Source organism: Callithrix jacchus, chromosome 9 (assembly GCF_049354715.1).
Source record: "Callithrix jacchus isolate 240 chromosome 9, calJac240_pri, whole genome shotgun sequence".
NCBI classification, from domain to species: domain Eukaryota; kingdom Metazoa; phylum Chordata; class Mammalia; order Primates; family Cebidae; genus Callithrix; species Callithrix jacchus.
The window spans coordinates 111859916-111887001 of record NC_133510.1 but is presented as its reverse complement, the minus strand read 5'-3'; the positions used below and the strand labels follow the sequence as shown (position 1 = coordinate 111887001).

Here is a 27086-nt window from a genome sequence, read left to right as displayed (position 1 = left end):
CTCCTAAGGGGTTGCTGAGGCCTCTGGTTCAGGACCACACTTAAGTTTTTTTTTTTTCTTTCTTTCTTTCTTTTTTTTTTTTTTGAGATGGAGTTGCACTATGTTGCCCAGGCTGGAGCGCTGTGGTGCCATCTCAGCTCACTACACCTCTGCCTCCCAGGTTCAAGCAATTCTGCCTCAGCCTTCTGAATAGCTAGGATTATGGGCACAAGTCACCGTGTAGAGCTAATTTTTGTATTTTTAGTAGAGATGAAGTTTTACTATGTTGGCCAGGCTGGCCTCAAACTCCTGATATCAGGTGATCTGTTTGTCTTGACTTCCTAAAGTGCTGGGACTATAGGCTTGAGCCTCCGCATCTGGCTGGGACCACATTTAAGTTTTTGAGTAGCAAGGATCTAGCTCACAGGATCATATTATACCACTTTTTCTTTTTGGAGAAACAGAGTCTCACTTTGTTCTCCAAGCTGGTCTTGAACTCCTGGCTTCGAACAATTCTCCCACTTCTGCCTCCCAAAATTTCAGGATTACAGGCATGAGCCACTCACTGTGCCCAGCCCATTTTATAGCACATTTAATAATGAGCCTCAACAATCTTGCCCTGTTGACCCTTACAGATCAACATGTGTGCATATGTATATGTGAGTGTGTGTTTTTCTGTGTGTGTGTTTATTGTAGTAAAATATATGTAACATAAAATTTACCACTGACAATTTGTTTTTTTGAGATGGAGTCTACCTCTGTTACCCAGGCTGGAGTGCAGTGGGGTGATCTCAGCTCATTACAACCTCCCCTTCCTGGGTTCAAGCAACTCTCCTGCCTCAGCCTCCCAAGTAGTTGGATTACAGGTGTGAGCCAACACACCTGGCTAATTTTTGTACTTTTAGTAGAGACAGGGTTTTACCATGTTGGCCAGGCTGGTCTCAATCTCCTGACCTCAAGTGATCTGCCCTCCTGGGCTTCCCAACAAGACCATCTACAATTGTATCCAAAATTAGCTGGGCATGGCGGTGCATGCCTGTAATCCCAGCTACTCAGGAGGCTAAGGCAGGAGAATCACTTGAACCTGGGAGGCAGAGGTTGTGGTGAGCCAAGATCATGCCATTGCACTCCAGCCTGGGCAACAAGAGCAAACTCTGTCTCAAAAAAAAAATTAACTGTACAGTTAAAGGCATTAAGTACATTTACAGAGTTGTGCAACTATCACTATCATCCACCTCCAGAACGTTTTCATCCTCCCCAGCTGCACCCACTAAACACTAACTCCCTAGCCTCCCTTCTCCCCAGCCCCTGGTAACCACTATCTTACTTTTTGTTTTTCTGTTTTTGTTTTTGTATTTTTTTGAGATAGAGCCTCACTCTGCTGCTCGGGCTGGAGTGCAGTGGTGCGATCTGGGCTCACTGCAACCTCCGCCTCCCAAGTTCAAGCGATTCTCCTGCCTCAGCCTCCCAAGTAGCTGGTATTACAGGCACCTGCCACTGTGCCAAGCTAATTTTTTGTATTTTTAGTAGAGATGGGGTTTCTGCATATTGGCCATGCTGGTCTCGAACTCATGACCTCATGATTTGCCTGCTTCAGCCTCCCAAAGTGCTGAGATTACAGGCATGAGCCACTACACCTGGCCACCACTATCCTACTTTCTGTATCTGTGAATGTAACTGTTCTAGGTCCCCTCATATAGGTAGAATCCTCATATAGTAGAATCCTCATCTAGGTAGAATCCTTTTGTGACTGGCTTATGTCACTCCACATAATATCTTCAAGGCTCATCCATGTCGTAGCATGGGTCACAATTTCCTTTCTTTTTGAGCCTGGATAATAAATATTCTATTGTATGTATTGGTGACATTTTGTTTATCCATTCATCTACTGGTGGACACTGGTTGTTTCTGCCTTTTGGCTATTTTGAAACAGGACAACTTAAAAAAATTTAAACATTTTAATTTATTTATTATTTATTATTATTATTATTTTGGAGACAGGGTCTAGCTTTGTTGCCCAGGCTGGAGTGCTGTAATGTGATTATGGCTCACTTCAGCTTTGACCTCCCAGGCTCAAGTAATCCTCCCACCTCAGCCTCCCAAGTAGCTGGGACCACAGGCCCGCACCACCATGCCCAGCTAATTTCTTTATTTTTGGTAGAGATGAGGGTCTCACTATGTTGTCCAGGCTAGTCTTGAACTTCTGGGCTTGATCAAGCGAGTCTCCCATCTTGGCCTCCCAAAGTGCTGAGATTACAGGCATGCGCCACCCTGCATGGCTGTGGAAACATTTAAAAAGTGGATGTGCTATATCCATGCAATCACCCTGTCCTAATGATCACTTCCAGTGTCCTTTATCACAGTCAAAGCTGCAAACAGCATGCTAGCACCAGAAGGGACTATAGCAGGGTGGCTGGGACTGGAGACTCTGAAGTCAGATGGCTTTGCCAAAGCCTGGCTTAGCCACTTACTGTGTGACCTTGGGCGAGCTTCCAACCCCTCTGTGCTCAGTGTCCTCATTTGTAAAATAGGGATAGTGGAAGTGAATATCAAATAAGATAATCCATAAGGCACTGAACTCTGGACCCTGACACATGGCAAACTAACAGTCCATATCAGCTGTTCTTTATTATTATTATTATTATTATTATTATTATTGACAGAGTTCGCCATGTCACCCAGGCTGGAGTGCAGCGGCACAATCTCGGCTCACTGCAACCTCTGCCTCCTGGGTTCTAGCAATTCTCCTGCCTCAGCCTCCTGAGTAGCTGAGATTTCAGGCACCCGCCACTGTGCCTGGCCAATTTTTGTATTTTTAGTAGAGGTGGAGTTTTACTATGTTGGCCAAGCTGGGTTGAAACTCCTGACCTCAAATGATCTGCCTGCGTGCTCGGCTCCCAAAGTGCTGGGATTATAGGCGTGAGCTACCATGCCCAGCCCCAAATCAGCCATTATTGGTATCATAAGCAAATGCCTACTTGTTTCCATGTCTGTAATGAATTGCCAGCAGAACAAAGCTGGTGGGAGCACAGAACATTTAAACATTGTGAAACATACCACAAATTACCTTCTAAAGGGTTGCAGTGGTCACTGTTAGTCCCCAGAAGGCAGTAGAGGGCCATGGGCAGAAGATGCGATAAAAGGAGTACTCAAGGACGATGATCGGGCCGCACAGCAACTTCTTTCTGTGATAGCTCAGAGTCAAGGGTGCTGATCCATTGACCTCGCCTTCATCCCTAAAGATTAATTGATAATGCACGTAAATATTCATGTCCTTCTTTCCTCGGAGAATTCGCTATGTGTCCATCTTCTGTGAATACCTTAGGGGACTGTTTATGTTTTTAATTTTGGGGTTGCTGCTTTGGGGCTGTGGGTTCTACTCATTTGTAGTTTTCTCTCTGTAGCCCATTTCACACCACACCTCACTTAGTGGGTTCCAGATGTGAAATGTCACCCCCACCATGAGCCTTCCCAGCACCCAGTTTATTTTATTTGCAGCATGTGTTTTTTTAAAAATATATATTTTATTGCACTTTAGCTTGTGGGGTACGTGTGAAGAACATGCGGGATTGTTGCATGGGTGCATACATGGCAACGTGGTTTGCTGCCTCCATCCCATCACCTATATCTGGCATTTCTCCCCATGTTATCCCTCCCCAACTTCCCTACTCCCCGTTGTCCCTCTCCTGTCCCCCACAACAGACCCCAGTGTGTGATGCTCCCCTCCCTGTGCCCATGTGTTCTCACTGTTCGATACCCACCTATGAGTGAGAACATGCGGTGTTTGATTTTCTGTTCTTGTGTCAGTTTGCTGAGAATGATGGTTTCCAGATTCATCCATGTCCCTACAAAGGACACGAACTCATCGTTTTTTATGGCTGCATAGTATTATTCCGTGGTGTATATGTGCCACATTTTCCCTGTCCAGTCTGTCATCACTGGGCATTTGGGTTGGTTCCAGGTCTTTGCTATTGTAAACAGTGCCATTTGCAGCATGTCTTAAAATGTGCCAACCATCTATATAGTGATGTCCATATATACTCGTTATTTTTCTTTTTAAAATTCTTATCCCCTCCTGGTAGACTATGAGCACTGCAGAAAGGCGTTGAAGTCTGGTGACCTTTGTGATCCCAGCAGTACCTCTGGGCCTGACACAAAGCAGGTGCTCATTCAATATCTGTTGAATAAGGGATTCTAGTAACATCTGTGGCAGTGCTGAGGGTTGAGGATTTTTGTGTTTTATTTTTTAAGATAGAAGAATAGACATAAAGTAAACTTCACCATTTTAACCTTTTCCTCCCGCCGCTTAGAGATGGGGTCTTGTGGCCGGGCACTGTGGCTAACACCTGTAATCCTCACACTTTGGGAAGCCGAGGCAGATGGATCACCTGAGGTCAGGAATTCAAGACCAGCCTGGCCAACATGGTGAACGCTGTCTCTACTAAAAGTATAAAAATTAGCCGGACGTGGTGGTGCCTGCCTGTAATCCCAGCTACTCCAGAGGCTGAGGCAGGAGAATCTCTTGAACTCAGGAGGTGGAGGTTGTGGTGAGCCTGGGTGATGGAGCGAGACTCCATATCAAAAAATAAAAGATGGGGTCTCGCTATGTTACCCAAGCTGGTCTTGAAGTCCTGGCCTCAAGCAGTTCTCTTGCTTTAGCTTATCCCCGTAGCTGGGATTACAGACATGTGCACCACCCCACCCCCACCACCATGCCTGGCTCTATTTTAACCATTTTATTTATTTTTTTATTTTTTTCCCATTTTAGCCTTCAATGAAAGTGTGCAGTTTTACAAGGTTGCACACCCCTCACCACTCTCTAGTCCCAGAGCATTTTCATCACCCCAAAAGGAGACCCCACACCCATTAAGCTGTGAATCCACATTCCCTGGCAGCCACTCATCTGTTTTCTGTTTCTATGAATTCTCGACATTTCATGTAAGTGGACTCATATCTATATGAACTTTGTGACATTTTAAAATGTGAAACACCTATGAAGATGTGGTGACATGCGGCGATGGAGACATGGTGGCTTCAACTGATTTGGGGATGAATGTTGGCGATTTCACGTGGTTCAACCTAATAGCTATGTTTAATCCTTTAGTTAGACAGCAGAAATGAAGACATTTCTCTCATTGTTATGTATGTGATTTTATATGCTTGAAATGTCTCAAAATAAAGTATCTTTATGAAAAAAAATAGAGTGAATGGGAAGCAATGGAAGAGTTTGAAGAGGTGGTACCCTCTTATTGGCCAGAAATACAAGGTTTTAAGCCAGATAGACCTGGGGTTCAATCCTGGCTCCATGCCTGTTCAGCTATGGGGCTGTGGGTAAGCCATGTGACTTCTGGGGTCTCAGTGTTCTTGCCTGTAAAATGGTGATAATAAGACCAGCTTCAGAGGTGCTGTGCAGATCGAGTGCACAGAAAACAGCGGGAACTTGCACAGAGGAGAGACAATGCTATCAGAGCGTGACCGTGGTGGATGGGGTGAAATGTTAGCACTGAGCTTCAAACCCCGCCCGTCTGTCTGCCAACCCTGTGCTAGCAGAGGGTTGGAAAACCTGACAGCTCAGGTTTTCCAAGCCCAGCCTTGCCAAGGAATGGAATTTCAGGTGTTTACAAAATGGCCGTGATTTCATCTGTCTTTCCTTGTCTAGAACTTGACAAGCAGGGTATGTTCCCTGAGCTTCTGAAATCCAGAGATTTACCCTTCCTATGGCAGTGCCACAGTTATTTCTTGGGTGAAATACATGGCATGATGCAGTCGTTAATAATAATAGCAGTATTTTGTACTTAAATATTTCTTTTGTTTTTAACCTTTTAAAAACATAGATCAAATGTGCAGTCTATCTGCTTAAATACTACCTCTGCTATTCATGCCCATGTAACTCCAGACTTTTTTCTCTTTCTTTCTTTTTCTTTTTCTTTAACAAAGAAACAAAATAACCAGGATCTTGCTCTGTCACCAATCTTGGCTCACTGCAACTTCCACCTCCCGGCTCAAGCAATCCTCCCACCCCAGCCTCCCAAGTAGCTGGGACCATAGGCACACGCCACCATGCCTGGCTAATTTGTGTATTTTTTGTAGAGATGGGGTTTTGCCACATCACCCAGGCTTGTCTTGAACTCCTGGACTCAAGTGATCCTTTTGCTTCAGCCTCCCAAAGTATGGGGATTATGGGCGTGAGTGACCATGTCCAGCCAGACTTTTGTCTTTTTCTTTTTCCTCCCTCCCTCCCTCTCCTTCCTTCCTTCCTTCCCTTTTTTCTTTCTTCCATCTCTCTCTCTATTTTGTCTTTGTTTCTTTCTTTTTGTTTTTCTGACAGGGTCTCTCTCTGTTGCCCAGGCTGGAGTGCAGTAGTGGGATCATGGCTCACTGCAGCCTCAACCTTCTGTGCTCAAGTGATCCTCCCACTTCAGCGTCCCAAGTAGTCAGGACCACAGGCATGCACCACCATGCTTAGCTAATTTTTTTAAATTTTTCAAAGAGACAGTATCTCACTATGTTGCTCAGGCTGGTCTTGAATTCCTGTGCTCAAGCAATCCTCCCACCTTGGCCTCCCAAAATGCTGGGATTACAGGCATGAGCCACCACACCCAGCACCCCAGACTTTCTTCAAAAAGTCTGTAAGGACTCAAAGCTGTGATAGAAAGGACTTGCACATCGGTATCACTATCCCCTTGAGAGACTGTGAGGTCAGAGCACATCTGCAAGGTCAGACACAGCTTCAGGAGAGCAAGAAGTCCAGACTGAAGGGGCCCACGTGGTCCTAGAGGCTGTGGAGCTGGATGATGGGGCAGATGTGCCCAAGGAGTTTGCCAACCCCGTTGATGGTGAGAGGGCCCTGCAGTTGGAGAATAAGCCTGGACCACGGTCAAGGTTGCCTCCCCAGCAGGCAATTTCAGTGCTATAACCCCAAAACCCACCCCAAGGCTGGCAGACTGCATGAGTTTTGTGTTTGGGAGTGAGAAAGTTGGAAGGAGATAGGGAATTTTGTCCCTGAGTCCCAGATGAGGAAACTGTTGCCCAGAGAAATCAAAGCTTCTTCCAGAGCAGCAAGAAACAGCATAGTTTGCAGGAACATACTGCGTAAGAGTGGGGCCCACAGGGTCTCAAACTCAAATGCCTGCAGGGCCTGGCAAACAGGACCACATGCCAAGTGAGAGGAACACAGAGCATGTGCAAGGATAAGAGGAAAAGACCCTTAGGGATGGAGATAATCCAGAGAAGAGGAGACAGTGGCCAGCTGTGGAGGGCATGACCCATCTAAAATGGGAGTTGGTGGGGGGCTGGGGCCACCACTGCCCAGACCCAGCACAATTCCAATGCAGGAATGTGGGCTCCAGACAGCCGGGTATTCTACTTTTGCAAGAGACATTGGGATTCTGGCTTTTTATGTGAATTTTCCCGATTTAAACATTTTGGCACCAGGCATGGTGGCTCACACCTGTAATTCCAGCACTTTAAAAGGCTGAGGAGGGAGGATCACTTGAGCCCAGGAGTTTGAGATCAACCTGGGCAACATAGTGCGAGCCCGTCTCTATTTTAAAAAATGGCATCCACTTTAAGCTTTTTAAAATATGGTGTGAGAAACTTTTTGTGGGCCTAATGTGACCTTTCGATGACCAAAATGATAGATATAGACAGATGAGTCTAAATTCTGAAACAAATGTACTCACAAACAGTATTCTGACTTAATATAAAGATATCCTCAATCACATAACCTACCATGTGAATAGGAAACCCAGGAATTGTGCAGTGCCCAATCTGCCCAACTGTACATGGCAGTCCTGATAATATAACTCTTGAAGCTATTAGTCTTCCCAACCCAAGCCCAACACAATAGAAATGTGAACCCTCATCCATCAACTCTCCAAACCATGAGAAGAAATCTTTCACCTGTCTTGGGCACTAGAGCTGTCCAGCAAGGCCATCTGGGGGGAAGCTTTAGCCATCTTGACCAGATTTGCTCTGTTCTCTAGGGTTGTGAAATTCCGTCGCACAGGTGAGAGTGCAAGGTCAGAGGACGACACGGCTTCAGGAGAGCATGAAGTCCAGATTGAAGGGGTCCGCGTGGGCCTAGAGGCTGTGGAGCTGGATGATGGGGCAGCTGTGCCCAAGGAGTTTGCCAATCCCACTGATGGTGAGAGGGTCCTGCAGTGGGGAATCAGCCTGGGTCACAGTCAAGGTTGCCCCCCAGCAGGCAGTTTCAGAGGGGTCTTGTGAAGGGGCAGTTGGGAGGGCCCAGAGGGCCAAGGGGTGGAGCTGGAAGAGGGGGCTGAGCCTGCATGGCTTATTTCAGCAGGCAAGCTTACATCACAATCCCTGCCAGTCAGCATCACTGCATAACACTTGTCATTGTGAGAACGGCACTAACAATGACAATGATGATGACAAAGATGATGATGGTGATGATGATGATGGTGGTGATGATCATGATAGTAATGATGATGATGGTGATGATCACAGTGATGAAGATGGTGATGATAAGAATGGCAATGGTGATGATGATGATAGTGATGATGATGAAGGTGATGATGACATGATAGTAATGATGGTGGTGGTGATGATGGTGATGATGGTGGTGATGATCATGATAGTAATGACGATGATGGTGATGATCACAGTGATGAAGATGGTGATGATAAGAATGGCAATGGTGATGATGATGATAGTGATGATGATGAAGGTGATGATGACATGATAGTAATGATGGTGGTGGTGATGATGGTGATGATGATGGTGGTGATGATCATGATAGTAATGATGATGATGGTGATGATCACAGTGATGAAGATGGTGATGATAAGAATGGCAATAGTGATGATGATGATGAAGGTGGTGATAGTGATGATGAAGATGGTGATGAGATGATAGTGATGATGGTGGTGGTGATGATGATGGTATTGATGATGATGGTGATAGTGACGGTGATGGTGATGATCACAGTGATGAAGATGGTGATGATAAGAATGGCAATGGTGATGATGATGATGATAGTGATGATGATGAAGGTGATGATGACATGATAGTAATGATGGTGGTGGTGATGATGGTATTGATGATGATGATGGTGATAGTGACGATGATGGTGATGATCACAGTGATGAAGATGGTGATGATAAGAGTGGCAATGGTGATGATGATGATAGTGATGATGAAGGTGGTGATGAAGACATGATAGTAATGATGGTGGTGGTGATGATGGTGATGATGATGGTGGTGATGATGGTAGTGATGATGGTGAGATGATGATGGTGTTGATGAAGACGGTGGTGGTGATGATGAAGATGATGATGGTGGTGATGATGGTGTTGATGAAGATGATGGTGGTGATGAAGATGGTGATGGTGGTGATGAAGATGGTGGTGGTGATGGTAGTGATGATGGTGTTGATGAAGATGATGGTGGTGATGATGAAGATGGTGGTGGTGGTGATGATGAAGATGATGGTGGTGGTGATGATGATGGTAGTGATGATGGTGATGATGAAGATGATGATAGTCGTGATGATGAAGATGATGGTGGTGGTGATGGTGGTGATTGTGATAATGGTGATTATGATGATGACAGTGGTGGTGATGGTAGTGATAATGGTGTTGATGATGAAGATGATGATGATGGTGGTTGTGTTGCTGAAGATGATGATAATGGTAGTTATGAAGATGACGGTGGTGGCAATGATGAAGGTGATGATGATGGTGGTGATGGTGATGATGATGATGATGGTGGTGATGATGGTGGTGGTGATGATAATGGTGGTGATGGTGTTGATGAAAATGATGAAGATGATGGTGGTGGTGATGATGAACATGATGATGGTGATGATGAAGACGATGGTAGTGATGATGGCGTGGATGAAGATGTGTTGCTGAAGATGATGATAATGGTGATGATGAAGATGATGGTGGTGATGATGATGGTAGTGGTGATGATAGTGGTGGTGGTGATGATTGTGGTAATGATGACGGTGATAGTGATGACGGTTGGGATGACAATGTAATGACAATGGTGGTGATGATGTTGGTTCTGATGATAGTGTGATGGTAATGGTGACATTGATGATGGTATGCGAGCAGCTAACATTGGCTGAGGATCTACTCTGTGCCAGGCACTGCTCTAACCAGTTCACAGGTTTTATCCATATAATCCTCACAACAGTTCCAATTGCATCTATTACCAACATCTTCCCCATTTTGCAGGTGAGGAAACTGAAGTACAGAAAGGTTAAGTATCTTGCCAAAGGTTATACAGCTAGGAATTAGCCAATTTGGATTTATACCCAGGAAATCTGGCCTCAGAGCCCACATTCTTTTTTTAATTGCATTTTAGGTTTTGGGGTACATGTGAAGAACATGCAAGATTGTTGCATAGGTACACATGTGGCATTGTGATTTGCTGCCTTCCTCCCCTTCACCTGTGTCTGGCATTTCTCCCCATGCTATCATTCCCCAACTCCCCACCCCCCGCTGTCCCTCCCCTGTTTCCCCCCAGCAGACCCCAGTGTGTAGTGCAGAGCCCACATTCTTACCCATGACCTTGTGCTACCTCTGAGGCAGTGCTGTGGGACCTGTTCTCCAACTTCCCTCACTTCTTAATGCTGTTGGATAAAAACATTCTATGAATTCCTGTAAAGACTCAAATTCCAAATCTAAGAAATTTGTCTAATGATTTGAACCCAAGGCCTGTTGTTGGCAAAGATAAGGTGGTAATGACGGGGGACAGAGCCAAGCTGAGGCTTTACTCTTAGGCTGATCTGGGCTTGACTCCCAACTCTACAACGTGCCACTTGTGTGACACAGGGCAAGCCCATGTCCTCCTCTGTAAAATGGGGCTAACACTAGGTCTTAACTCATAGGGTTGTGATGGGTATTAAATGAAATAATGCACATCTAGCTTTTGGCACAGTGCCTGGCAGATAGTAAGCACTCAGTAAGTGCCCCACAATGGTGTTACTACTGTTCTTCCTATGGGTGATTTTTTTTTTTTTTTTTTCTGGAGAAAACCACAACCTGCTGTGATCAACACCAACTCACACATCTTGAGAAAATTATGATTGACATACAAGGCCCGTGGTTGAAATTCCAAAAAGATGACAACTCCCAGCAGGGGCTGATGAGATCCTCGGAGGTTGCTCATGGGGCAACCCAGCATCCTCCTTTAGTATTTGTCTTTCTTTCAGATGGAGACTCACTCTGTCACACAGCCTGGAGTGCAGTGGTGCAGTCTCGGCTCACTGCAACCTCTGCCTCCCGGGTTCAAGCAATTCTCCTATCTCAGCCTCCTGAGTGGCTGGGACTATAGGCATGTGCCTCCACACCTGGCTAATTTTTGTATTTCTAGTAGAGATACAAAACACATCATTCCATCTGAGTGCAGATGGAAAACCCTACTAGAGACAGGGTTTCGCCATGTTGGCCAGGATGGTCTCAAATTCCTGGCCTTGGGTGATCCAATTGCCTCAGCCTCCCAAAGTGCTGGGATTTCAGGTGTGAGCTACTGCACCCAGCTGTATTTTTAATTAACTATTCATTTTTAAATTATTATGGCTTTGCAAAAAAAAAAATTGCAGATATAGTACAGACAGTTCTCACATACCCTTCGCCCAGCCTCCCCTAATGTTAACAACTACAAAAAAAAATTGTCAAAACTAAAACAATTAACACTGGTGTGCTACTATTAGCTCAACTCCAGACTTACGTGGATTTCACCAGTCATTGCTGTTGTGCTGTTTCCAGATACGATCCAGCACAGCACATTGGGTTTAGTGTTTCAGTTTAGTTTAGTTTTGTTTTTTGGATTTCTTTTTAAACAGAATCTTGCTCTGTCACCCAGGCTGGTGTGCAGTGGTGTGATAACAGCTCACTGCAACCTTGAAACCTCCCTGGCTCAAGCCATTCTCCTGCCTCAGCCTCCCAGGTAGCTAGGACCATAGGCGTGAGCCATCACTCACTGCTAATTTTTTTTTTTTTAATTTTTAGTCTCACTATGCTGCCCAGGCTGCTCTCGCACTCCAGGGCTCAAGTGATCCTCCTGCCTCAGCCTCCCAAAGTGCTGGGATTACAGGCATGAGCCACAGCATCTGGCCATCTTTTAGTATGTTTCAAAAACTTATTAGCTTATAAATGATACCTATGTTTTTTTCTGAGCATGAAAATAACACCAGTTTATTTGGAAAGCATTCAGACATTAAAGAAATTCCCAAAGTGGGAAAGTCAGTATTGTTTTCAAAGATGAGTCTGGTAACAGTCTGTAAGATGTCCACCCCTGCTTGGTGCACTCACACACACATACACACATTTTGTTACAAAGACAGCTCCTCCAGGACGTGCCTCTCCAGAACTTTCACTTTTTCACACTTAACAATACAGCGTGCACATCTTTCCATCTGAGTGCCAATGGAAGTGTGCCTTTCAAAAGTATTTCAGGCCAGGCATGGCAGCTCACATCGGTAATCCTAACACTTTGGGAGGCTGAGGCGGGAAGATAGCTTGAGCTCAAGAGTTAAAGACCACCCTGGGCAACATAGTGAGCCCTCATCTCTACAAAAAATAGAAAAAAATTAGCTGGGCATGGTGGCATGTGCCTGTAGTCCCAGCTACTCAAGAGGCTGAGGCAGGAGGATGACTTGAACCCAGGAGATTGAGGCTGCAGTGAGCTCAAATTGTACCACCACACTCCAGCCTGGGCAGCAGAGTGAGACCCTATCTCAAAAAAAAAGCAAAACAAACAAAAAAGTATTTCTTTTTTTCTGGTCATGGAAATAATAAATTGTAAAAGGAAGAAAGTGAATTCTCATATAATTTTTTCCTTTCCCCCTCTAACAATGAACCAATTAAACCATAATTCAAAGCCTTGTATATATTCTATGCATAGATACATGTGCATACATATATGCCCACATGCATACATTTCCAAGAACAGAACCATGCCCAATACTTTGTTGTCAATCTTGTTTTGTTTTTAAACATTAATTAACAATATACTTTGTGTATCTTTCTATATCTGCACATTCTTATTAACATTTGGGTCATATTTCATAATATAGATATTTAATAATTTATATATGTATAATATCTGCTCAATAATTTATGTAACCAACCCCCTGTTGATGGACTTTCTGGGTTTTTCAGTTTCTCCCACTGTAAGCAATGCTGCAGTTGTAGGATATCGCTTCACACTGAAATATTTTTCTAGGATAAGTTCTAAAAGCAGCACGTAGCGCCTTTAATTTGCTTGGCTGGGGACCACCCCAGACAACCCCACTGGAGGATGCTGGAAGGCACACTGATTCCTTCCTCCCCTCTCTCTTTCTCCTTCCTAGATACTTTCATGGTGGAAGATGCGGTGGAAGCCATTGGCTTTGGAAAATTTCAGTGGAAGCTGTCTGTTCTCACCGGCTTGGCTTGGGCAAGTATTTCTGGGGGGCAGTGGCTCAGTTTCCAAGAAACCCCCATGCTGTTCCACTGGGCTTCCACGGTCTATAAGGAAGGACACAGTTCTTTGCACATGGAGACTTGTACTGAATTCCAATTAACAAAATTTGTGTGGAGTGAGAAGTGGTGATAACGAGGTGTGTGCTTGAAGAGAGCTGGATGTGGTTGGCTGTTGCCCTCAAGGAGGAACTAAAGTTTCTAGCTAATTAAGTGGCTTTCAACTCTTTGGGCTCAGGGCTACTATGAGATTATGATGTCAGCTGTGGAGCTCTCCCTAGAAAAGCATGCACAGGTTAAAAATGTGCCTTCTGCTTCAAGACTCTCACCATCCCTCATTCAAATTCCCTAGCTATGACAAACGGCACAGCCAAATCTTTAATATACTTGAAATTAACTTTTATGAACAGCAGGAGATGGCACTCTAACTACATATTTTTCCAAATGGATCATCAATTTCCCCACATTTCTCCCACTAATTGGAAAAGCTGCCTTCATCGTTCGCAAAATTCCCATGGCCACATGGGCTGTGCTTCTAGGTTCCACGTCCATCCTAGCGTCTAGTCTTGGAAAGGCACACGATGTTTAATTGCTGGGGCTTCAGAGTTTGCTTTAATGTATTAAAAGGTCGCACTTGTTAACTATACTGACAATTATATTCTATTCTACATGAACAAATGACCTATAAGCCAAAGACAAGCTAGTCTTTAATTGTACTAAAAATATTGTCTCTCTGCCTTTATAAAAATGTTTTTTTCCTCAGATTTTAGGAATTTGTTTTCCCACTTTGTTTGTGGGAGTGCTCATATTTTTTAAAACACAAAAAACACCCACAAAAATAATATAAAATGTCTATCTGTCTATTCCTGCAATGATAATGCACAGTTTTAACTGCTGGAGCTTTAAGTGTGGTTTGACGTGTGGCAGGGCACTTGGTAGTGGGTAGAGAGGGGTACGCTACAGTCTCTGTCTCTGGGGTTATGGACTTCTCCAGCCTTCCCTGGCACCAAGCAGCATCCTGGCCTCATGGTGTCTCCATCCTCTCTGCAGATGGCTGATGCCATGGAGATGATGATCCTCAGCATCCTGGCGCCGCAGCTGCATTGCGAGTGGAGGCTCCCAAGCTGGCAGGTGGCACTGCTGACCTCGGTAGGCAGCCCAGCAGCTCCCTCCTGTTGCATACAGTTCTGCTCCCCTGGGGTGTCCTGTGGGATATCTTCCTTCTTCCACTGCTGAAGGCTCAGCAGAAAAGAATTAAGCCCTGATGGAAGAACTGTCCTCTCCCCACCTCATGTATCTTAGCAGGTTTATAGCCAACTCTACTCCACCTGGAGGGTGTCCCAGACATCCTATTCCATCTCTAGGAGCTTGACACCCACCTGTGCATATCACTTAAACTTTATAAGCCTGTTTTCTTGACTGCAAACAGGACATGCCAATCTCACACCCCTAGGATGATTTGAGGACTGGAAACAACACAGTGCCTGGTATATAGTAGGTGTTCAATAAATTGGAGCTATTGCTCCTTGGAATTAAGGCTTGAGGGAGGAGGCTGCAGAACTCTTACTTCTTGCCAGGAACAGATAAGCAGCAACCTCTTCAAAAAGAAAGGAATGAGCCAGGCACAGTGGCTCACGCCTATAATCCCAACACTTTGGGAGGTCAAGGCGGGTGGATCACCTAAGGTCAGGAGTTCGAGACCATTCTGACCAATATGGTGAAACCCCATCTCTAATAAAAATACAAAAATTAACCGGGCATAGTGGTACCTGTAATCCCAGCTACTCGGGAGGCTGAGACAGGAGCATTGCTTGAACCCAGGAGGTGGAGGTTGCAGTGAGCTGAGATCACACCACTGCACTCCAGCCTGGGTGACAGAATGAGACTCCATCTCAAATTTAAAAAAAAGAAAGAAAATGAGAGAGAGAGGAACGGCCAGGCTGGATAAGAGGATAATAAGGGTAATCACAAAAGCTAATACTTAATGGAGCACTCACTGTGCAAAGGCCTTGACTGCATTGCATACAATATATGCATAATTTACACATGCTCTTTAATCCTCACAGACCTATGAGCTAGGCACTATGGTTAGTTGAGCAAAATAAGGCACAAAAAGAGGTTAATCGCTTGCTCAAGATCACAGACCTAGCCAGTGATGGAGTCATTGACAATTCAGGATGCCTCCCAGAATGCTGTTTTTTTACAAATAACTGTTCTGGAATGGCCTGAGTGCCTTCCACACCGCATGACCTAGTCTGATATTGGCAATAAGGTCGTGCAGCTCAGTGGGAAGCACTTCACGGCACAGACCCCTGTGTTTTTGTGGTTTAGTCAGCTCCAGAAGTGTGACCTTGAGTGAGGTGCTTGATGGCCATATTTTGTGGCCTGCAAAATGGAGTGACAATGCCTGTCTTTCTGCAGTGGGGCAACAAAATACACACAGCACCTAGCACACACCGGGGGCTGAGTCCGTGATACTTCTTTCTTATATTCCTCCTTCTCGCCGATACTTCCTAAAGAGTAACTGCAGGCTGGGTGCGGTGGCTCATGCCTGTAATCCCAGCGCTTTGGGAGGCTAAAGTGGGCAGATCACTTGAGGCCAGGAGCTCAAGACCAGCCTGGCCAACATGGTGAAACCCTGTCTCTACCAAAAATACCAAAATTAGCTGGGCGTGGTGGTGTGTGACTATAATTCCAGCTACTTGGGAGGCTGAGGCAGGATAATTGCTTGAACCTGGGAGGTGGAGGTTGCAGTGAGCCGAGATCACGCCACTGCATTGCAGCCTGGGTGACGGAGCGAGACTCTGTCTCAAAATAACAGTAATAATAATGAAGATAATAACTGCTGGTTTGTGTTTTTGCAATGCAGGGTCTTTCTGGTCTCTTGCCATTGGATTATAACAACCACAATTTACTGAGCAATTATTTTGGGCCAAGCTAATGGTTTTGCATACATTACCTCTTTAGCCTTCTCAAGACTATGAAAGAGGTGCTTTTATTACTGTCTCTTCTACAGATAAAGTAACTGAGGCTTAGAGAGAGGCACTGACTTGCCCAAAGCTCGGACAGCCTGTAAGAGGCAGAGGCAGAATTGAAAGCCAGGCCTGTGGGGCTGGGCCCCTGCCTCGGGCTACTTTCTTGTGGTATGAGGTTTAGACTTGTTAAGTCTCATGGTGAATTTTCTACGGAAAAGTTAAGAGTCCTGCAGGAGTTGCTCCAAAGGCATGAAGCACCCAAGGAGGATACTACAGATGCACATTGTTGCCACACAAAGTACTGTGTAAGATGATCGTAACTACTGTGATAGAAGGAAATACGATGCAAGATTACTGTAATTACTATAATATACAACCAGTACTAGGCTGTGCCAGAATCTCTCCTTTTGGGGAAAATGGGTGTTTTGAAGGATACTTACCTCTTTCAGGATTTAAGAATATCACTTAGCACATGACTAAGGCAACACTTTATCCCAAGACAGTAATCTTCAAACATCTTTGTTCTAGGTTGATCTAGAAAAAAATTAAATAAAAACCTTGTAGAATCCAGGACTGTCACATGTTTTTACATTGACATGAAATTTTTTAAATTGTAGGTTGCAGATGATACCATTGGGAGTGTACTGAAATATAAAAATCAAAATAAAATTACTATATCATTTCTTAAAATGTGTCTAATGAAATTGAAATACCTGACATCTACCATCATTTGCTTTAAAATTACATGAACAAGCTCTTTAGAGGAATTTGAAAAATTTTCATAGCTGCTTTCTTGGAACTGATATTTCCATTCATTTCTCCATATAATTTTATCTTAATGTAATGTGTTCTTTTCTGTTTTTTGAAATGGGGTCTTGCTGTGTTGCCCAGTCTAGAGTATAGTGGCATTATCTTGTATCACTGCAAACTTCGCTTCCTAAATTCAAGTGATCCTCCCACCCCAGCCTCCTGAGCAGCTGGGACCAAAGGCACACGCCACCACACCCAGCTAATTTTTGTACTTTTAGTAGAGATGGAGTTTCACCATGTTGGCCGGCCTGGCCTAATGTAATGTTTTCTTGTTTGAAAGGATCATATTCATCATCCTATTATAATTCTCTGTGACAGAATAAATAAGTGTTAAATTATTGGTTTTAATTCTCTGAGATGAGAAGACTCTAAGCACTAAAGTTTTTCTCCTGCACTGACTTATAATTTTTAGTAGTATACAATAGACCATAACAACAAGATATAATTAATTTTGATAAATAATTGTTAAACATAAGCAAGGTTTTATTGGAAATGTAACCCTTAATGAATGGTGCGGACTGTTTCCCAAATATTTCCTGTATTCCTGAATGATTATTGCTAAAGTGAGACAGGGTTCAGCACCAGTTATGTTCCTATTTGTCATTTTTCCTGAATGTGAATATGCATATGAAAAGCTGTGTTCACATGAAAAAAAAGTTTTGAGGAACTGAAGGATTTGCTAGAACCCAGCAAACTGATGCCACTTAATTTTTTAAAAACTCTCCAAAACGTGTGTGCCAAAGAGCACGCAGCTTTCATTTCTGAAAAACTATGTTCCATGATCTAACTTGCCTACAGCTTGATTAGACTGTCCTTCAATTCTCTTAAAAGTAATAATAAAGGTACTGGAAACCAGATGACCTGCAAAAGGATTTGTAAGTGCCTCATCAGTTCCCCTTCTGGGGCACCCTGAAGGGTTTACATTGAAAAGCAATGCCTTTCGAGGTGCCCTGGTCAGACTGGCCCAGAGAGGCATGGTGGAGGGGTGGTTGAGAAAGAGGGAGTCAGGCAGGAAATGGAGAAGAAGACCCCTAATTCGTTCTTGAAAAAGAGTCTGCAGGGAAGCTGAAAACTCAGAAATGAATTCCCTTAAAATGATCCATTCAGGACCAGATGCAGTGGCTCATGCCTGTAACCCCAGCACCTTGGGAGGCTGAGGTGGGAGGATCGCTTGAAGCCAGGAGTTCAAGACCAACCTGGACAACAAAGTGAGATTTTGTCTCAAATAAATAAATAAATAAAATTAGCCAGGCCTGGTGGTGCACACCTGTAGTCTCACCTACTCGGGAGGCTGAGATGGGAAGATCACTTGAGCCCAGGAGGCTGAGGCTGCAATGAATCGCAACCACACCACTGCAGTTCAGCCTGGGTGACAAAGCAAGATCCCGTCTAAACAAACAAATTAAAAATATATATATACATAACCTGTGTCTGCTTCTACCATGAAACACTTCTGTGTACCATCCCCACTTCCCACCCTCAGCCATGCCACAAGAAATGCATTTGGGGTCAGACCCAACTGAGGCTGTGCCCTCCCCTCTCTGGCCCTCAGCTGTCTTATCTGCGAAATGGGTATAATAGAAGCACCCACCTCGTAGGGCTGCTGCAAGGCTGTGGTAAGATATGTGGGTGAAGCCTTCAGCATGGTGTCTGGCACTTGCAGAGGGAAGAGCATGGTGATGAGGCACCAGTCTGCCTGCTTGGGTTGAAGACTTGCCTCTACCCTCTCCTTTTAGGGAGGCGGAGCAGGTTTCTTAACCTATCTGAGCCTCAGCTCCCCATTCTGTCAAATGGGTAGGATCATTCAAGCCTTACCAGCTGTTACTCCAAGAATTAACAATGTAACAATTGCTTTGCCTCCCACACAATGAGTGGTTTCTCTTACTAATAGTTTACAGCTCCCAGCCCAGCCTCCCTGTGTCTGATTTTCCTACTCTCCAAACTCCACCTTGCAGCCCTTGTTATTTTCTCAGCAGTAGGGCAAGTGTTTCTTTGCGAAGGTGACAAACTGGTCAAAAGCTAGCTCCGGGGCCAGAATGCCTGATTCCAGTGCAGGCTGCACCACTTAACACCTGTGTGACACTGGTGGTGCATTTGCTTCTCTCTGAGTCTCAGTTCCCTCATCTGTAAAACAGGAATGATAATAGCACCCTCCCCATGGGATTGTTGGGCAGCTTGCCGGAAGCACTTAGAATAGTGTTCGACCTTGGCAGGTGCTCAGTGAATGTTAGATCATGGCTGTTACCTCGAGTGTGACGTCACTGCTTACATTTGTTGTTCCTTCTGTGCAGTGCTCCAAGTCCTCTGTCTAATGAAAACTGTCTTTCCCCAACAGGTGGTCTTTGTAGGCATGATGTCCAGCTCCACGCTCTGGGGAAATATCTCAGATCAGTACGGCAGGAAAACAGTAAGGCAACCTCTTCTAAACGCATGTCCTTGGGGTTCACTTGGCGATGGTATGGACAAGTAGCACTTGGGAAGCCTAATGAGGATTACGTTGAAGTACTGTGAGAAGACGTTGCTGAAAGGCTGCTGTGGACTCTTCGAAGTATTCCTACTTGGGTCCAACCATATACATTTTGGAATCTAGACAATCGGTGCCTATTCATATCTCCAGGAAAGGAACCATTTCCTCATTGGCTGGGGCAGTCAAGGGATAGTAGATAAAGCCATTGATTCTCTTGCCCTAAAGAGAGCCATTTCTCATTTTTTTTGTTTGTTTGTTTGAGACAGGGTCTTGCTGGAGTGCAGTGGCACAGTCTCAGCTCACAGTAGCATCAACCTCTGAGGCTCAAGCAATCCTCCCCTTAGCCCCCCAGGCAGCTGGGACTACAAGCATGTGCCAATATGCTCAGCTAATTTTTGTATTTCTTTTTGTAGAAATGGGGTTTCACCATGTTTCCCAGGCTGGTCTCAAATTCCTGGCCTCAAGCGATCCTCCTGCCTTGGCGTCCCACAATGCTAGGATTACAGATATGAGCCACTCACTGCACCCAGAGAGCCATTTCTCAATCCCAGCAGGACTGGGCTCCAGTGTCTGCTGTGGGAAGCTGTTCATGAAGACACCCTGAATGATCTGCCTTCCATTCCCTGTCCCACTTCTCCACTCCCCTACTGGAATCACTGCTCAAATAACTATCTGTGCTAGGATCCTTATCTTAGAGCCAGCTTTTGGGAGAGCCCAGACATGATATGAAATGGTTTTGCAAACAGGAAGGAAGAGAGACCTTACAGCTCAGGGCCTTGAAGTCAGGTGGACCTGGGTTCGGTCTCAATTTTGCCACTCCTGGCTATATGACCTTGGATGAGCAAATTGACCTATTTTTTTTAGACACAGTCTTGCTCTGTCATCCAGGATGGAGTGCAATCGTGCAGTCTTGGCTCACTGAAACCTCTGTCTCCTGGGTTTAAGTGATTCTCCTGCCTCAGCCACCTAAGTAGCTGGGATTACAGGCACCTGCCACCACACCTGGCTAATTTTTGTACTTTTAGTAGAAACAGGGTTTCACCGTGTTGGCCAGGCTAGTCTCGAACTCCTGACCTCAAGTGATCCAGCCACCATGGCCTCCCAAAATGCTGGAATTACAGGCATGAGCCACCGCACCCGGCCAAATTGACCTCTCTGATCATCCATTTCCTAATATGTATAAAGAAGAAAATAACAGAACCTGTGCTGGAGGGTAAATAGAGATGAATTAGGGTTAATTGAGGTGTAAATCACTGTTTCTTTTGGGGTTTTTTGTTTTAGTTTTGTGAGACAAGATCTTGCTCTGTTGCCCAGGCTGGAGTGCAGAGGTGCAATCATAGCTCACTGCAGCCTTGACCTCCTGGACTCAAGCAATCCTCTCACCTCAGCCACCCAAGTAGCTGGGACAAGACTTGTGCCACCATGCCCAGCTAATTGTTTTTTAATTTTTATATTTATGGAGAGATAGGGTCTCACTATGTTGCCCAGGCTGGTCTCAAACTCCTGGCCTCAAGCAGTCCTCCTGCCTCAGCCTTCCAAAGTGCTGGGTTACAGACGTGAGCCACTGTGTAATCACTTTGTACAATAGCAGGCATATGGTAGGCACAGGACACATGTAAACTGAAACTCCAAGTGTAGCTTTTTTTTTTTTTTTTTTGAGAGTGAGTCTTACTCTGTCGCCCAGGCTGGATTACAGTAGTGCAATCTCAGCTCACTGCAACCTCCACCTCTTGGGTTTAAGCAATTCTCTGCCTCAGCCTCCCGAGCAGCTGGGATTACAGGTGTGCACCACCATGCCTGGCTAATTTTTGTATTTTTAGTAGAGACAAGGTTTCACCATCTTGGCTAGGCTGGTCTTGAACTCCTGATCTTGTGATCCACGCACCTTGCCCTCCCAAAGTGCTGGGATTACAGGTGTGAGCCACCGCGCCTGGCCCAAGTATAGCATTTCTGACAAGTCCCCATGCAATATCAATGCTGCTAGTCTTGGGACCACACTTTGAAAACGACTGGCTTAGACTAAGAATAATCTACTACTGGAGCTGGGAATGGGCTACCTGAACAAACCTGGAATTCTGTTAGGAAGGAAGAAGTGACATCTGGATGCTCGGTAGGTAACAGGCAATCTCCACTACAACTAGCAAGCCATGGGCCTAAAATAAAATAGTGCCTTGTCTAGCAGGCATGATACAAAGTGTGGTTCATGCATTAGCTCATCCAATCCCCGCAGTAACCACTGAAGTGGGTACTATTATCACTCTAACTTGACAGAAGAGGAAACTGAGGCACAGAGAGTGGGCAACTTACCCAAGGCCACACGGTTTGTGTGTCACAGAGCCAGGCGTTGCTCACTCTAGATCTAGTGCTTTGTCTTCACCGTGATGCCAGTGGCTTGAATGTGTAGGTGCTCTGGAAGCAGGCAATGGCTCAATGAATGAGTAAATGTTCCAGCAATGCCGTGGAGGAGGCAGGCTCCCGCTGCATTCCCTCTCACTGCTACTGCGCAGGAAACATGGCCCAGCAGACACCTGGAAGATAGTGATCAATATAACAGCTAGGAAATGGTGCTCAATAGAACTGTCAAGAATATAAGTCCAGAGGCAGAAGGTTGGAAACAATGCAGCCACGATGGCCCTCATGGTCTTGGTTGGTGATGGGGCTGGAGAGGGCAGTTGGGAAGGCCTCTCCTGGGCTCCTAAAGGAAGTAAAAGCTGGTATTCCCCACTTCCCGGTTAACCCAAGAAGGAATTACTCTTGTCCTCAGTGGCAGCTCTCTGGATCCTGCCCCCATCTGCCCTCCCACCCATTTCCTGTTTCTGGAGCATATGAGTGATGGCATAGTGATTTTCTGGTTGGAAGAATGAACAAGAGGGACAGGACAGGAGGGAGGGAGGGAGAGAAGGGAGGGAGGGATGGGAAAAGGGAAAGGAAAAAGGGAAGGAGGGGGAAGGAAGGAGGGAGGGAGGGATGGAAAGAGGGAAAAAAGAAGGGAAGAAGGAAAGAAGAAGGGAGGGAGGGAGGGAAAAGGGACAGAGGGAGGGAAGAAAGAAAAGAGGGGCCGGGCATGGTGGCTCATGCAGATCACCTGAGGTCAGGAGCTCAAGACCAGCCTGACCAACATGGCGAAGTCCCATCTCTACTAAGAATACAAAATTAGCCAGGCGTGGTGCCACATACCTGTAATCCCAGCTACTTAGGAGCAACACTGTGCCATTGCACTCCAGCCTGGACAAGAGCAAAACTTCATCTCAGGAAAAAAAAAAAGGGGGGGGAAAGAAGAAAGGAAAAAGGGAGAGAGGAAGAAAGGAAGGTGGTAGAGAGAGAGAGAGGGAGGAAGGGAAAGAAGAAAAGAAGGAAGAAAAGAGGGAAGGAAGGAGGAAGGAAGGAGAGAAGGGAAAAAAACACCTCTGAAAATAGAGTCGTTTTTGTTTTGGTGGAGCTGAGCAGCAGTTAAAAGAACTGTAAAAGTGTGGGTGTCTGAGGCTGAACCCAATGTTAATCTTCAAGCCTTTAAAATAAACAAAGGAGGCAGGTTATGGTGGCTCATGCCTGTAATCCCAGCACTTTGAGAGGCCAAGGCAGACAGATCACCTGAGCTCAGGAGTTTGAGACCAGCCTGGGCAATATGGCAAAACCCCATCTTTCTAAAAAATTTAAAATTTAGCCAGGCACAGTGGTGGGTACCTGTAGTGCCAGCTACTTGAGAGGCTAAGGCAGGAGAATTGCTTGAATCTGGGAGGCAGAGGCTGCAGTGAGCCGAGATTGTGCCATTGCTCTCCAGCCTGGGCAACAGAGCAAGATTCTGTCTGAAAAAATTAAATTCATTTATTTGTTCCTGAGACAGAGATGGACATGTCTGCATGCATGCATGCGCGCACACTCGTGCACACGTGCACGTGCGTGCGCGCGCGCACACACACACACACACACACACATTCAGGAATCCATAATGAGGAAATTTGCGGAACCCCAAATTCTGCTATCCAATTGCTGAAGTATAAAGCAGTGAGGAATATAAGGGAAAATGAGTAAAAATACCTTAACTTTGGGCTTAGATCCAACACTGCATGACTAAAGAGCCACTCCTCATCTAGGTCCAAAATTTCCTTATTTATATTTTAGAGGAGGTAGGATTAGATAACATAGATACTCATAGCTACCATTCATTGAATCCCCAAAATGAAAGGACAAGTGGGTTTTTGTCCCTGTGTCTGTTCTAATCATTTATTAGAGGATGCCAGAAACATGGACTTGAGGAGTCAGAAGGCTCAGTGGGACAGTGCTGTGATTGATTAGTGATGTCTGCCACAGGCGCAGGACTGAAGAGTATGGAGGGAATTTAGTAAACTCCACGAGGAAAGGGGCTGCATTTGTTTTGTTCACTGAGTTGACCCCAGAGCTTGACCTCCCTGGCTCAGAGTGCACAATCAATAAATACTTCTTGAGTGACTGAGCTGGGGTGGATGAGAACCAGACCTCCTCGTTTCTACTCTCTGCTACTTTCTTATCCTCTCCAGAGTAGCAACTGCCTCAACTGATGAATGTTCGTTGTTGACCTGGAAAGTTCACAAAGGTTGTTCCTGTAGGATCCTGACTTCCCTTGGAAGAGGATGTTTACTCTGCCACTAGTGGCATTCGTTCACATGGTGTGCCCATATGGACATCTTCATGTTTGTGAGGGGACTCAGAGGAGACAGCTCTAAGCTGGGATTTTAAAGAGATTTATAGAGGGGTTTTCGGATTGTAGCTGTATTTTGGCACCTTCCAGAATAGTAGTTCTCAGTGCAGAGCTGGGGGGACTTGGCAATATCTAGAGACCTTTTTGATTGTCACACCTCGGGGGAGGGGTGTGCTACTGGCATCCAGTGCATAGGGGCCTAGGATTCTGCTCCACAGCCCACAGTGCATGGGACAGCCCCCGCCACAAAGACTGACCCAGTCCAAGATGTCGGTGGTGCTGAGGTTGAGAAACCAGGCTCTAGAGAACATGTGCAGACAGTATCACCAAGTCATAGTGACATGGCATCCGTTCTTCATGATCTTCTTCATCTCCTGGGCCTGCTCAGCCCTCATTTCAATATTTACCTAACAAGCTCATTCTGACAAATGAAATAATGCAGTGTCATTGTGAAAACCATGGGTTTTGAGGCCAGACTGCTCGGGTTCAAATCCCAGCTCCCCTACTTAAAGGCTGTTTAGTGGGCAAGCTATTCAACTTCTCTGCGTCTGTTTTCTCATCTGTATGTGGGATAATCATAGCCTCTCCCATAGGGCTGTTATGAGGAGTAAATGGCTCTTGGCACAGAGGAAATTACATAAATGTCCATTATTATACCTATCATTTGCCAAGCTTGTGATGCCTGTAAATGGCAATGCCAGCACTGAAATGCAGGCATGCCTGGCTCCAGGGTCCACACCCTTAACCCTGACCATGGCTGCTGGGAGACACAACTTAATTATTCCCCAGAATTTCATTGATTAGTTGGACATTCATTCATCCCAAAGAGATGAAGCCCAGGAGGGCTACCCATATGGTGTCCCACCAGTTCTCCCAACCAGCATGATAAATTCCACACCCAACAAGAAACCCGCCTGCCCAGAGAAAAAGAGAAAGTGTCCCCAGATTGCAGAGCTTCCTCCTCCCCAGCATGGAATTCTGGCCCAACCTCAGGAAGGACGGATCAGATTCTAATTATAAAGCTTCCCCAGAATTCCCTCAGGAACTGGGCAAGCCAGGCAGCTGGTGAGCCTTGGCAACCACCAAGAACCTCCTAGATCCGCCCTGACTTAGCTACAAGGTTCCTGCCAGGCCGTTCACTGTGTGTTACTGTGGGGCATTCACATGCACGGTTAGGACTCAGGGAGCCACTTTGGTTCCTACAGAAGTTTCTACCACCTGGGAGTTTGTGGCGGCCACAAAAAGGCGAAGGCAACTGTAGGTGTATGGTCTTGAAGACATGGAGATAAACACATCCAGGTTTATATCACAGTGTACCCAGTGTTGACTGAGGTGACCTTGAGCAAGATGCTTCACCTCTCTGAGCTTCAGTTTCCCCATCTGCAAAATGCTCCATAATAGGCATTTGAATGGGAGTATTAAATAAGAAAATGTATCCAGGTGTGGTGGCACGTGCCTGTGGTCCAGGCTCCTTGGGGGCTGAGGTGAGAGGATTGCTTGAGCCCAGGAGTTCAAGGCTGCAGTGAGCTGTGATCATGCCACTGCACTCCAGCCTGGGTGACAGAGCAAGATGTCATCTCTAAAAAAGGAAAAGAAAGGAAGGAAAGGAGGGAGAAAAGGAAGGAAAGAAAAGAAGGGAAAGAAAGGAAAGAAGGAAAGGAAAGGAAGGAAGGAAGGGAAGGAGGGAGGAAGGGAGGGAGGAAGAGTATAATACACTTAGAATGTGGTATGGACCTGTAATCTCAGCACTTTGGGAGGCCAAGGTGGGCAGATCATTAGGTCAAGGGATCGAGACCATCCTAGCCAACATGGTGAAACTCTGTCTTTACTAAAAATACACAAAATTAGCTGGGCAAGGTGGCGTGCACCTGTAATCCCAGCTACTCAGGAGGCTGAGGCAGGAGAATCACTTGAACTCAGGAGGCGGAGGTTGCAGTGAGCTGAGATCACACCACTGCACTCCAGCCTGGCAACAGAGCAAGACTCTGTCTAAAAAAAAAAAAAAAAAAAAAAAAAAAAAAGTGGTGGTATGGGGCAGACACTAGGACTGCCTCCGAGGATCCTTGGGACTCCTCCACCTGTGACAATTGTCCTTTGGTTGAACATATGAGAGAATACCACAGGCCGTATTTGGCTCACGGGGCACCAGGCTTTCTAGGCTACAAGTTACAAACTGTAACCCATTGGCCAAACATGGCCCCCCGATGCGTTTTATTTATCCTGCACAATGTTTTATAGGATTTTGAATCAGTTGCCTCCATTTCAAAAATGACATCTTGCTTAAAAATAAAGTTATGAGTTTTTTTTAAATCAGGTAATCTGGAAGCCTGGAACCCACATTTTGTCATGGTAACTTTTGGCTAGAGTTGAACAGAGGCTAACAGGACAGGTCAGGTTCTCTGTAATTCTGCCAGAACCCCCGATCCTTGCTATGTTACACTTGCATTGTGGATTTATGTTCTCTGTCAGAGGTAACAGGGAGCCATCAAGGGCTCTAGAGGAAGGGAGTGGCTCATCCGAAGTTGGAAGTTCTGGCTCCAATTTTGGCACCACTTACTGATCTTCAGCAAATCACTGAACTACTTTGGCCCTTGCCATGCTGATTTGTAAAGTAGACATGAAAATAACAGCCTTTGTTCACAGGGCTGCTGTGGGGATCCAGTGTGAGGATGCGACAGTGGTTAATGAAATGCAAATGAAAGTTCCATGAAGTCAGAGATTCTGGCTGTCATGTTCCCTAC

General features: G+C 45.5%; 2 protein-coding genes across 5 annotated transcripts in view; one reads left to right on the top strand and one right to left on the bottom strand.

Moving 5' to 3' along the window:
- USP30 (ubiquitin specific peptidase 30) overlaps positions 1 to 8249 on the bottom strand; it is an 88251-nt gene extending 80002 nt beyond the window's left edge. Inside the window, exons 1-2 of one of the 3 annotated variants that reach the window (XM_035257504.3) lie at positions 7882 to 8249; positions 3047 to 3215 (exon numbers count right to left, since the gene is read on the bottom strand). The gene's annotated coding sequence lies outside the window, so the exon portion shown is untranslated. Of the gene's footprint in view, positions 1 to 3046; positions 3216 to 7881 lie in introns of those variants that run through there. The other 2 variants (XM_078337206.1, XM_078337207.1) reach the window with 2 other exon arrangements.
- SVOP (SV2 related protein) overlaps positions 1 to 27086 on the top strand; it is a 105265-nt gene that overhangs the window by 17184 nt on the left and 60995 nt on the right. The window contains exons 2-5 of one of the 2 annotated variants that reach the window (XM_002752975.6): positions 7965 to 8125; positions 13307 to 13392; positions 14466 to 14564; positions 19536 to 19607. In XM_002752975.6, the coding sequence (XP_002753021.3) occupies positions 7965 to 8125; positions 13307 to 13392; positions 14466 to 14564; positions 19536 to 19607 (418 nt within the window). The remainder of the gene's footprint in view (positions 1 to 7964; positions 8126 to 13306; positions 13393 to 14465; positions 14565 to 19535; positions 19608 to 27086) is intronic. The other variant, XM_054238825.2, reaches the window with a different exon arrangement.